At 35.3% G+C, this 13952-nt stretch overlaps 1 protein-coding gene across 2 annotated transcripts in view; it reads left to right on the top strand.

Annotated features, from left to right (window-relative positions):
• The window catches only part of CNTN3 (contactin 3), a 332828-nt gene that overhangs the window by 100933 nt on the left and 217943 nt on the right, over positions 1-13952 (top strand). For both annotated transcript variants that reach the window (XM_064361917.1, XM_012477072.2), the window contains one exon: positions 8152-8278. In XM_064361917.1, the coding sequence (XP_064217987.1) occupies positions 8152-8278 (127 nt within the window). The remainder of the gene's footprint in view (positions 1-8151; positions 8279-13952) is intronic.

Below are 13952 nucleotides of genomic sequence, written 5' to 3'. Positions count from 1 at the left end.
AAACACGATGCTGGCTTCTGCTTACTAAGGTAGGGGCAGGAAGAGATCATGGTGTTTTCTACTTTTTGAGATTACAGCTGTAAAATACTACAAAATACAATCGCTAGATAGTATTAGTTCTTTTTTGTTGTTGTTGTTAGAGATGGCATCTCACTCTGTTGCCCAGGCTGAACTGCAGTGGTGTGATTATGGCTCACTGCAGTTGCAAACTCCTGGGCCCAAGTGATCCTCTCATCTTAGCCTCTCGAGTAGCTGGGACTATAGGCATGTACCACTATGCCCTGCTAATTTTTATTTATTTATAGAGATGGAGTCTTGCTATGTTACCCAGGCTTGTCTCAAACTCTTGGCTTCAAGTGATCCTCCTGCCTTGGCTTCCCACAGTGCTGTGATTATAGGTATGAGCCACCACACCAGGCCTAGTATTAGTTCTTAATAGCTTCTCCATTACAACTCATTTAAAAAAGGAACTCTTTATTGGATAATTATTTTTCATAGAAACAAATGACCTTATACTAGTGTTTGATATGAAACATTCTTTCTAAGACACATAAAGGGAATTGTGTCTGGGCCTAACAGGCCTTGACCCAAACTCTTTGGTAAAGAATAGAAACCGTTAGAAATAATGGGTTCCATAATAGAATTGAAATCATCTTTATTCAAACCTTTGAAAGTGATGTGTTAAAGAAATATTATAAAAAGAGTTGATTAATGCACTCTTTTCATATGACAGGTGAGTACCTTGTGAATTTGCACATTTCAAAAATGTACAATGAAAGTATAATTGAAAGAGGGAATGTAAGTTTTTTTTTTTTTTCAGGTAAATGGACCGTGGATTGTGTTATCCTGGTGTATTGTACACATTACATATTGCATCCAATAGCATTCGAACGTTTTTTTTTAATCATGTGGAGTTGCTATTAAGCTGTCTAGCTAGAAAGGTATAATTATGGTCTGAGAATTATGGAAGGATGTCATGGAGGTTCAAAAACATTAAAGCTCACATTCATAAAAAGACAATAGCATGAATTTAAGTACAGAAAGCTGTGAAATACTGTGAAAACATTTTAATCTCCAAAGACTCTAACCCATCTCCTCCCACCCTGTTTTTCTGCCAAAAACATTATTTGCTGCACTACAACTATAAATTAGTTAACCATTTCATTCAACTGCAAAGAACATTTCAACAAGCAAAAATATAGCCATTGGATTTAAAAAGTATCAACATAAAACATTGGGCACTTTTAAAAGTACTCTCAAGTCCTCTTCTCTTACTGAATTATATTACAGATTAATATTAATCAGTCCAGTGAAATAGATAATACCTTTCATCAAAATCTGTGATTAGTTTACTAAAGCAAAGTGCCAAAATCAAGATACTTAACCTTAAATACAAAATGTTTGTACTTGTATTTGATATATGTGGGCATTTTTGTGTTACCTTAAGCAGGTTGCAATCAGAGAATTAATGCAAGTCTTGGTAGAAATCTGCATGCTTTGAAAGGGCTCTGCCATTCCAGGGAGCAGTATTATTTTACTTGAACATTCATTTATTTCTAGGCCCTGTGAAGCTTAACCAGTCCCTCTCAGTTCCAATTCCCTAATTATTGAATGCCACTTCCCATGCAATTTCTTTATTTCTGTTTATGAATAAAACAGGAAATAAAGATAGAGAAAAATCATGTAGTGAACTATAATGTCTCAATTTAAAGGGTGTTCATCACTTTTATTGGTGTTATTTTGCTCTCATACTCCAGGTGCCTGCTATACTCCAGCACTTTTAACTTAATTGCTAGCTAACATTTCCAGATGTGGAAAAAAGACACATTAGTTATTCCTAATAAGTATTTTATTTTCCTTTCTCATCTGAAGTGTGCTATATTACCTTTTCCTTTTTTTCTAGAGCATTGGTTATAGTATAGCTTTTAGCTGCAGGTGACAAAATGCATTAGAGGTTTATTTTTCCGGCATATGGTGTTTGGAATTATGTGGTTTATGTTGGCTCAGGAACTCAAAGATATGAGGGCTCTGGGTTGCCTTTTCTGTGACATACTCTGTGTGTGTGTGTGTGTGTGTGTGTGTGTGTGTGTATTTATGCACATATATAAATATGTATTTTATACACACACATACAGAGACGAGTGTAGTGTTCCCACTCATGATGTTCAGTTGGTTGCAGTAGTTCCCAGCATTCTTTTCTCATGTGCAAGTTTCCATATCAAAAAGGAATGAAAGCAATGTCAGCATTTTATTCACTTCAAAAAAAAAAAATCAGAGTAGAGACTTATTCCTAGAAACTCTTAGCAGGTTAACCCCTTGTTAAAGGTCGAATTGTGATCCTACCCCACCTCTATCCCCAGTTCACAAGTTGAAGTCTTAAACTCCAGTACCCTATTATTTGAAAATAGGGTCATTGCTAATGTCATTCATTAAGAGGGGGTTTTTAGAGTGGGCCCTCATCCATTATGACTTGTGTCCTTATCAAAAAGGGGAAATTTGGACACAGAGACACACATAAAGAAAAGATGATATAAAGAGAGATACAGGGAGAAAACAGCCATCTACAAGCCTGGCAGAGAGGCCCGGAACAGATCCTTCTCTCTCAACCCTCAGAAGAAATCAACCCTCCTAACACCTTGATACAGACTTTCAGCCCCCCAGAACTGTGAGACAATTAATTCTGTTTTGGAAGCCACCAGTCTGTGGTACTTCATTATGGCAACCCTAAAAAATGAATATGCCCTCTTGGGCTATTAGTGGTCTCATAAGCCAGTCTCCCCTGGCTAAGCCGCTTCCCAGCCAAGAATAACAAAGCATTCTGGAGAGCTAGTATCTCTGGAGCTTTCACTCTCCACAGTGAAAGGCAGACTCTATGGGCTGGGAAGAAGGGCAGGTGATAGCTGTTGAGTGGACTACCAGCAGCATCAGTCACAGCCGGTTTTTCGCATGTGGCACATGTCTGGCATTAAGATATTTGTTAAGGAAATGAAATATTCTAAGATCGAATACTTTATCTTCCTCTGACATTGGAAGCATATAAATGGAATTTTATTTTGGTCTTGTTTCTTTGGCATTTTCCAGCTTTAAACCACCATTGCCAAAATAGAAGATATCCCATTTCTAAAAAAAGTTTCCATCTTTTAGAAGTTTTTTTTTCTATAGAATAGTTTAGCCTAGAATATAGATCTTATTTCATTGGCGGCATATGATTTTACTTTCTTTGACCCAGGCTAGAGCTCATTCTGTTTAGGTTTGATGCCTTGTAATTGCATGGAATATTCCTTTTTAGATCCATGTCCTCTTAAATTTTGCCTTTAGTTGCATTGCCTACCCTTACACCCTATTGTGATTTACCCTCTGTGTTTTGAAATGCACTGCTGGTTTTTGTTTTCCATGTAGATATGACATAAATCAGTAAGGAAAAATAGGATATGTTTTCCTTTTCACTAGGAATTTCAGATACTGTCATTGTCTTTTAGGAATTTCATTTCTTTTAGTAAAGTAATGCAACTTGCCCAGAATCCCTTGTCTATTTTTCTTTGTCAGTCTTCATAAAAATTGTATAGAGTATGATCATTAGAATTGATCGGCTGTGGTTTGATCTTTTACGTGACATTACCTTAGGAGCTCATAAAGCTTGTACTTACATTCGAAGGCAGTTATTCCTTGTTGCCTGTAGGTGCTTTGAGGGAAAAATAACACCTTAGGATTGGATTTTGGGACTTATTAGTCCTGTTCGGAAATGTGATATGCCCTTTATTTTAGGTTGTACACTTAAAATGGAGCTTTGGAGCCAGGCTAGCATATCAAAAAAATGCCCCTGTCACAAAAAGTAAAGTTTAGCATCAATCTGAATGTTATATTGAATCCATTAGTTAGGCAAGTGACCCCCTTCTGTTTTCAGACAGGGTGCTTTTTACTGGTTATGAATAGCTGTGTGGATAGTCAAGGTTCTTTTTGAGGATCAAAATTTGTTTTGAAGAAAATGTTGGATAATTTCTTTTAGATTAGCAAAGACTTCAGAATCTATTCCTTTTAAGTTTATATTGCTGGCAAGAGACTAGAACATGAAACCCTAGCATTTCTCATCACCTATTTCATTCCCGTGAAGCAAGATTGAGTGGCCTTGTCTCCTTTCTAAGTATGAAGCATGCACTGACCTGTCACGTTTGATTATTATTTTGTACTTACTTTTTAAGAGGCATTGGAGGCTCCCAAATGGCTGCTGATGGGCTGAAAGCCTTTAGAAGCCTTAAATTTCAGAGATGGCAGATCATACATGTGCCTCATAGGCTGTTAACTCCAGCGCCATCAGGAAATGCTGAAGTTGAAAAAGCAGGCTTTTGGTTAATTTTCACCTCTGACCATATTGAGAATAGTGTGGCTTCATGGAAAGGGAAACAAACCAAGAATGTGAGGACTGGGGTGGATTTCAGGTCTTTGACCAAGAACTGTGTTACTATGGTCAGGTCATTTCACCTGTCTGTGCCTCACTTCTGAGGAGGCCAAACCATGTGCAAGGTGAGAAGAGGAGCTCTGAAATTAAAATCATAGCTTTATCAATCACTAGCTATAAAATAGTATCCGCCTCATATAGAGTTATTACGAGGATTGTTTCATCTTATTCATTCAAAAGACAGATATTGAATATCTATCATGTTCTAGGAGCTGAGAATACAGCAATGAATTAGATACAAATAACAAACACATACATAAATATGTGTAGTGTTTATGTAGGGAGATCTCGTGAGGTTGTGAAATGTGCTTTGATGTCTGTGGCTGGTGGAAATGAAGGGTGTGTAATGACTTTAGATGGGGAAAATGTGGATGGTCACATTAAAACTGAGAAGGTGACATGCTAAATTCTGAATGACAAAAAAAAACAACACAAGAAGAACAAGTGTGTGAGTCCAGAAGTGACACAAAGCTCAGCAGATCTGAGAAGCAGGAACAAGAACAGTGTGGCTAGACCTCAGAGAGCAGGAGCTGGGGTCAGGTTAGCTTGAGATACAGAAGCAAAGGATGTAAATAGCTGCTTTGTGTGCCTGGCACATGGTTCTTGGTGCCTGGTTCAATAAATGTTAGCAAATTAGCAGTTGTCTTTCTCTCAAAAGAATCTCAGAAGAAAATGCTTCTAGTAATTTAACATTTTTATTTATATTTTTATTATTATTATACTTTAAGTTCTGGGATACATGTGTAGAGCATGCTGGTTTGTTGCATAGATATATATGTGCCATGGTGCTTTGCTGCATTGATCCCCCTGTCATCTACTTTAGGTAGTTCTCCTAATGTCATCCCCTCTCAATCCCCCATCCCCTGCTATTCCTCCCCTAATTCCCCCAGCCCCTGAAAGGCCCCAGTGTGTGATGTTCCCCTTCCTGTGTCCGTGTGTTCTCATTGTTCAACAACCACTTATGAGTTGAGAGCATGCGGTGTTTGGTTTTCTATTCTTGTGTCAGTTTGCTGAGAATGATGGTTTCTGGCTTCATCCATGTCCCTGCAAAGGACATGAATTTAAATTTAATAGTGGCCTCTGGAGAACACATGTAGCATCACTTGGGACATGACTTTTATTAGATGATGATGAGATGGGCATTTGAGTTTTTACTATGACCACTTGGAGGAAATTTTTTGAATACCTCTCTTTGCCTTTTTCATTTAACCCACTGCTTTCTTATCTCTACTAATCTTTCTTGTTTTGATTTATCTCCCCAACGTTCCTGTTATTTCCAAAGTTATACCATTATGTTAATGCATTACTGCTTTCAAAGTCTACATACATCAGAATTTGTCAGAAAAATGATGCTATCCCATCAGATAAATAATGAAATATATGCTATCAGAAGTAAATCAGAAGCTATTACACTAGAAAAATGTTAGGAAATGTTCACTACATTTACAAGTATTTCTGAAGAGACATCAGAAATATTTTCAACTTTTTAGGACAATAAATTTAATTAATAGAACAGACTGTCATTTTTGTTTTTTCTTATTACTTCTATTCAGTGAATTGGTTGAGGGGCAAAAATGAAGAAATTAGCAATATTGCTTCTTTAAAATTAGAGATCTTAGTAGCAATTTTAAAATCAATTTCTTCTGGAAAACTCTTTCCTAAAAAGCAAAACAGAAGCTTTTTTTCCTTTGGCATTTTCCCCTGATAGATAAAAGTAATGATCAGGTAAAGATCAAGGACTAAGGGGGATAGCAAGCTGCTGTCTTAAAGGATGGTGGGGATTAGTGAGGGCTAATTGTTCGGTGGTGGTGTGGTGCAAAGGTGCCCCAAATCAGCTGAGCTGTGAGCTTGCCCTCACTTCTGATAGTAACTTTGAATTCAAGAAGTTCCCAAATTTTCCTTAGTTTTGATAATTTGCAAACAGGACTTACAAACATTGTTGAAAGCTGTTATACTCACAGTTAATGTTATTTACAGGGAAGGGATCCATACTAAAATGAGCCAGAGGAAGACACACATAGGGCAGAGTCTGGAAGGTTTCAAATGCACAGATTTTGTTGTCCACAGGACATCTGACCCTCCCGGTACTGATGTATGACAGTACTCAAGGAATATATTGGCCAACCAGGGGAGCTCACTGAGCCTCAGTGTCTAGAGTTTTTACTGAGACCTCATTATTTAGGCATGACTGACCCGTTGCACATGTGGTTGAGCTCAGTCTCCACATCATCCGATACCACGTGACCCAAGTCCCTCACCCTTAATCACATGGGTTAGTCTGTCTGATGTGGCCAGTTTCCAACCTAAGACTATTGGGTGTGGCTGGCCTCACCCTAAGATTTAGTGTGGCCAGCCCCCACCCTAAACAAAGACATTTCAATCAGCTGTGGCATAGATTACCTCCTAGAAGCTGAGGGCAAAGATCATATCTAGAGCAAGGCCAAATTTTTTACATAAAGGGTGAGAGATTATCCCTGCATGGACTGTGGAATCCATTATACTAGAGTGTGTGTTTTACATTCTGCAATACTGTGTGAACTTGCTCGTGACAACATAACCACTCTTAGGTTCAGCATTTGTCTTCTGTTGGGAATAATTATGGCTTTACCTCACAGAATATTCTGAGGATTAATGAACAGATTTGGGCACATAGAATTTTCTTTTGAATTTCAGCTTTAGCAGCTGCTGTTTTTATCATTTCAATGATTTTAATCATATTATCATTTTACTGTTGTTACAGTTATGGTAAATATTTTTATTAATGTTAACTGTTATTTGAAGTAGACAAAATGTCAGTTCATTGTTTTAGGGACTTTATTTGCTGCTTTTTGGTCTCATCTTCTTTGTCTGACTATTCATGGACTCTTTGTCTCTTAGTCTGTTTATTTACTCTCTGAGTTAATAGAAACTCCTCTGCAATTTTGCTGAGCATTCCAAGCAAGATAGGAAGGTAAAGAACTTTTTATTTTCCATGTGAATTTGTTTGTTTTCAGAAATGCTATGGCAATGATTGTACAACTACAGTCACATAAGCATTTGGTGATGGCGTTATCTCGTTCTTTTTTAAACTCATAGTACAAGAGAGAGATTTGTTCTTTTGTCTGTATGTAGAAATTCTCCTCAGAGCATGTTCAAGCTCTCTTAGCCAAAGTAGAAACATCTTTGAAAAGACAATTTGTTCAGTGCTGTATCCTTCTCTTCAATTTGCTGGTGATAAAATGGACATCCCAGCAAATATTGAGTGTCTTAAATTCCAAATGGCAATATAACGTTGTGAAGCTTAAGGTTTGCATGCCAAGTAGATTTTATGAAAGTACTCAGGTGTTCAGTTAGTTTCAAATTCACCTTTAGTTTGGCAAAGAGGCTATGACAGAAAAGACTTGGTGTAATAGTTTATTCACAATTTACACTTAGGTGTAGTTTATTGTTATAAAAAGTAATTACTGCAATATGAAGTGATCTAATATGGCAATATTTTTCATACCAACATTAGTTCTCATGGAGGTGTTACTATGCTGCTGAGCGGTTTAATTGATTCCCTTTAACAAAACAATGCCCACAGAGCATTTTACTTTGTAGACAAATGGAGCATTACTGGATTTTTACTAGTTGCTTGTTTTCTTCAATAGTGGAATGTAGCTTTTTGTAATACCTTTTACTGATTATTATTTTTTGGATGTCTCCCACCCGTATAGGTGAGCTTCTCCTACAAGGCCCTGTGTTTATCAAAGAACCAAGCAACAGCATTTTCCCTGTGGGTTCAGAAGATAAAAAAATAACTTTAAATTGTGAAGCAAGAGGCAATCCGTCACCTCATTACAGGTACAGTGAAAAGTTTGAAAATTCTAATTAAAAGAAACACACTTATATGATGACTGTGAATTTTTTTTGCTTCAATATATTTATGCCATCAGTAAGAAAAAGTAAATGACGCTGTAGTTGTATGATGTATTTAACAGTTTCAGTATATGAACATTTAATATATATATGTGCATATATTTGATTTGTTATTGATCTTGGTAGAATACCTTAAACAAGTAATGTCTTTTCATTGATTTATATTGCAGTTGAATTTATAAATGTGGATTTACATGTGCTTGTCAAGAACACATTTATTGTGGGGATGAAATCAAGTGTGTTTTAAAGTGAATTTGAAATCATAGTTAAGAAAATACTTCTGTGTCCCACTTTTATTCATTTACCATTTTACTGGATATGTGCTCGGAGGTTCAATAAGTACGGAAAAACAAAACATATTTTTACCAAAGTCATTTTAATAATTCTTGAAGAGAAAATATATTTCATTTGTTAGATGTATATCAAGTTAAAGCCTATATTTTTAATATTATATAAACAGTTCCTCTTTGCTGAAAAATTTCAAGCATCATTGGAAAGGCATAAGGAAAATAGAAAAAAAATCTATACTCCCACCACCTTAAGTTAAAATTATTGATATTTTGGGGATGATAGTGGATTATTTGGATGAGATGAGTATTTATATTATTAAATAACCCAGGATAACCATTTTTACTCTTAGGGGTGCTTGGGAGATGTACTTTCATGAAGAGATAAATTATTTATAAATTACGTGCTGCATTCTTATAAGTGGTTGCAAGAAATTACTCAAGACACCTTTAAAACAACACGCTCTTTCATGCAATGTGAACATCTACTACGAAAACCCTATTCATGCTATTGATTTGCTTGACAAAACCTTTTCTATAATCCGTAGAACAAGCAAACTTCAGTCAGTATTAATAATTTTTAAATGTTTAGAGTTGTAATTTAGATCTTACTGAACCTCTCTTTTTCTCTTAAACTATGCAAATAATCGAAGTCAATAGTCATTGGTAAATTGGGTCAGAATTGGGGTAGAAGGTAGTCTTTTGTATTTTTGCTTCCAGAAGTAATCAAGATCAGTCTTTTTCAACAATATTTAACAACATATTTTTTGAGGCCCTATTATATACTTCAACAAAATAAACATTATAATTCCAGGTTACTGGTTAGACTAGGCAAAGATGAGAAAAAGTTTTCTTCTGCCTCTACCTTTTTCTATAAAAATAGGAAAATTATTAAATAAAATCATTAAAAAAGCCAGAAACTATTTTATGAACTAGTTCCTTTAATCAGACATAAACATATGTAACATCTGGAAATATTTTCTTCTTTTGGGGAGAGTTGAACAGATCAGCTTAATAAGATATTATCTTGGAAACTTTTTTTCCCAGCATTTTTGTAAGGCATTCTAACACCTTTTAAATGCATCTGTTGTTTCTCCCTGAGATGAAAGATTATTCTCACAGATATAGTTGCAAATAAGATAAAGCAGCCATGTGAATGACTCATGTGTGGGCTGTTTTTCTGTTGTCAGTAAAGTTGTATTTCCTGGCGTTTATCTTACGAATAATTTGCTGATAAATGTGTTCAGCTGAAAAATTGTCAAGATATAAGACTTAGTCATATAGGAATGTATTTCTAAATGAATAGATTAATTATGTTTGTATAGTTTTTTCAAATAGCCAAATGTCTTGAGCTTAGATATTCAAAATAACCTTGTATAGTAATTATGTTTTTATATACTAGGTATCTATTGAAATGCCATGGAGTCTGTATTTAAAGAAATTGGTGACATATAAAATGTTGATAAAGAAGTTTCACTGTTTGTATAATGATTCTTGTTTTATTTTACATCCTGGGATATCATTGTAGCATTTACATGTTGCAATTTAAACAAAATCTGTAACTGAGACTAGGAGATGTGTGATTTGGGTTGATTTATTAGTTTTAAGTTTGATAAATGAAGAAATTTAACATGTTTGTTATTGTTTGACAGTTTTGGTTGGTAGCTAAATACAGCAGATACTTTCATTATAACTTTAAAGATTTTCTAAAGTTAATATTTCTAACCAATATAAGATTTCACTTAAGCTAAAGGTTTATGACCACTAGAAATTGAGACCTAGAAAAGCACAAGGGAAGCTCTTTTCACTCTAAGAAATATCAGACTTTGTTTTAACCAGAAACAACCTTTTGTTATTCATGTCATCTGAATAAGAAATAGATTGTGCCACTGCAGTAAATGGAGTTTGGAATAATGTGGGTTGTAATGACAAATTTATCTTTTTAGATGACACCTTTATTTTTGGCCTTATTTTTTCCCTACCTTTTAACTTTAATATTCAACTAGGTAATATTTCACATTATGCTTTAAAATGGTCCAGAATAAAATATGCTTGTTCTTAATTTTTATTGTCTTTCAAAAATCACAAATAAATACCATCAATATATAATGACATTGAGGACATAAAAAGGAAGAATGTCGTGGATTTTTTTACTTGAAGTCAGAGAAAGGGTTTTTTTTAACATATATAATGATAAATATAAGCAGATAGATAGAGAGGCAGCCAAGGAGGAATGTTAAGGAGTCATGGGAGACCACTTGTTAAAAGCAATGCAAACATGTTCCTAAAAATTCAGAATAAAGTTAAAGAATCTTGTAAAAGAATGTCCTTTGAAATCCCAAAGCCTGCCTTGTAGACTGATGCCAACTTGTCTGAAGGGTGATCTTGTCTTTGTTTTTATGCCATTGGGTAAAAAGAACTCTTAATTGGCCACATTAAAAATCCAAAAGTTCAGAAATTCTCAAGAGAAATTACTTGTCTTAGGATTTAATTGAGAATTTTATTCTTTTTTTTTTTTTTTTTTTTTTGCATTTCCCTGCCTGAGCCCCAAAGCCTATATTTAAAGGTTAATTAGTATTCAGTCTCATTGTAATTGCTGATAGTGCTGAAAGAGGTTACCCTGAGGAAGTATTAATACTTTTTCTAAATGAGAAAGATTTCTTCTACTTTTTGTGGGGTTAGAAATGTCCAACTAACTAATGCTAACATGAAAGACCACAAATAGGAGAATCCCTGGCTGCTGCTGCTGATGCTATTTAAAGGGGCCACATGTTTCGGTGAGATTGGGGTAAAATAGGTACATGACAACAGGGACCAGGCAAATAATAACATTGAAAGAGGAAGGCCTGCCTGAAGAACATATAGATATATTGAATAATGGCTGGAAGCTGTTCATCATTCAGCCCTAAGGCTATCATTACATGATCACAGCTGCTTCTCAGTACTGGCCAATTGTTACCATCTAGGATCTTGTAAAGAATGGCCTGGTATGACCAAAGCTTTTAAAGAGAGTTTTAAAATTTAGATATTTTCATTTTGGAATCGCTCTAATTTTAGTGTTAACTGTTTTTCTTTTAAAACATAATGTAGACGAAAGAAGCTAAGTCTTAAGTCTGAATGTGGCCCATGTGGGCTTTGTGTTTCCAACTCATAGTCCAGCTCAGGACTTAGAGGTGTGCTGTCCAATATGGCAGCCAGTGACCACATGTGGCCCTTGAAATTTAAATCAATTAAGTTAAATTAAAAATTCAGTTGTTCAGTCACAGCAGCTTCATTTTAAGAGCTTGGTAGTCACATGTGGCTAGTTACTACTGTATTTGACAGTATAGATGAACATGTCCAGACTTGCAGAATGTTTCAGGTTGACTCCTGGGCCCACAACTCTTTTCTATAAATGCTCCTTCATTTTTCTCTCTTTATAAGTAAGTAAACAGAACATTATTCTCTTCCAGCTCTATGGGAGCAGGTAAACAATTTTAATACATAGAGTGTAAGGAATCTTGGATACAGAAGTTATAAGGGCTAAACATCATTGCAAAGTGGAGGTCTTTCCTGGCCACAGTGGCCCTTAAACATGATTCTCTATAATGGAGTCAAATCCTGCACATTTTAAATTTACTGATAGTCAACTAAATGTATTCAGTATGACAAAGAAAGGGAAAATAAAATAATACACTAATTTCTGCTAACCATTTATTCAAGGGTGGATGTAAGGAAGGGAAGTCTGAGTTTGTTTTGTCTATGTATTGACACATAGTAATATATATCTAGGCACACAGAGTACTGTACATAGTACTGTATTTGGCTATGTATATATACTATGTGTATGCTATCAATTCTATATACTATTTCATTTTTAGAATATATAGTACCTATATGTGCTATATGCTATATAGTCTATATGATAATATAAAACATATATGACATGTTATTAAGCATAATTTTGATTATATGCAATTTGTCCTTTACATATTTCTTACTGCTATGTAAGATCTGATGTCATTGTTATTTTACTTTTATGCCTCAAAGCAAGACGAGTTATTGTTCCTCTAAATTATTTTGGCACTTACAAAAATAACATCCTTTTTGTCAGATTTCTAAGTCCAGTTCTCTGTGTTCATCCTCAAGTTCAACTCCTTTCTACATCCTGGCTTCTCTAGCTGGTGAGCTCTGGTCCCCACACCCACAGTCAGCCAGTAAGAGTAATGAAATAGCCACATGTTGGAATGATGACAAAACATAATCACTAAAAAATATCTGTAGTGCCTGAGGCAAACAGAGGTAGATAACACCTCTTACAGGGCAATTTAAACTTGGTTGCACTATCATCTCTCCCAGGAAGCCTTCTTGACATCTTTAGTGCTGGATTCTCTGCTCAAACAATGTGCCCAACCATTGCATTACCTGTATGATAAAGCTCATCAAAATGAAGTCATATTGCCCTGGTAGGCTGTAACTCCTTTAAAGGTGAAGACAGTGTGTTCTTCATTCTTACATTCCAAATGCCTAGCAAAATAGTGAATGCTCAATTGGTGGCATGAAAAAAGTGGTATAAAGTGAATAAGGGGAAAAACAAATAACAATTTGGGATTGTGTTACATTTCTGGAGTCAAGAATGTCATGAAGGATCACAGGGTCAGAAGTTGCTAATAGTTTATTCTATAAGATACTTTAAAATTTGTATATGAGTCTTAACTTTTACTCCATTTTAAGACAAATTGCCTTGAGGTGACAAAGATGGCTTCCTGGAACTCCAGGCTACTCATATCTTCTGCAAAATGTCAACTGGAAGAGTAGGGTGTCTTTCTCATAAACGTCATCAAAAGTTCCAAATGGTGTCAGAAAAATATGAAATAAAAATGAAGCTAATCCTGTCAGTAGTCAATACCCAGCAGAGACACAAAGGTTAGATTTTAGATGTTAAAGGTGATAGTATAACAAAATCACATATTTTTTTGTTTCTTTTTCTTGTGTTTTTTCATTGGGGCAAGGAGAAAGGATATACATGTACTGATCAAACGCAAGTTGGGTCACATTCACATTCTTATCCAGTAATAAAATTGAGACACAGAATATCTGACTGGCCAGGCCAGGGTCATGTGAGGAGGGCTTCTTTAAAGGAGAATGGAAGAGCTGGTACCAGGAAAAGCTAAGATGGCTGCAGGGAAGGCAATAAGGAAAAACTCTGTAACACTCCATGGAATAATTTTAAGATAATCCGTGATTGATATGAACCAGGTTATAACCATGTAAAGTGAACAGTTGTTTTTAATCCCAGTATAGCTCTCTAATCTGTTTTATGTTTTTATGTA

The sequence above is a fragment of the Aotus nancymaae genome, unplaced genomic scaffold, assembly GCF_030222135.1.
Source record: "Aotus nancymaae isolate 86718 unplaced genomic scaffold, 86718_ANA_hifiasm-v0.15.2.pri h1tg000046l, whole genome shotgun sequence".
Lineage (NCBI taxonomy): Eukaryota > Metazoa > Chordata > Mammalia > Primates > Aotidae > Aotus > Aotus nancymaae.
This window is presented reverse-complemented; position numbering and strand designations above follow the sequence as displayed.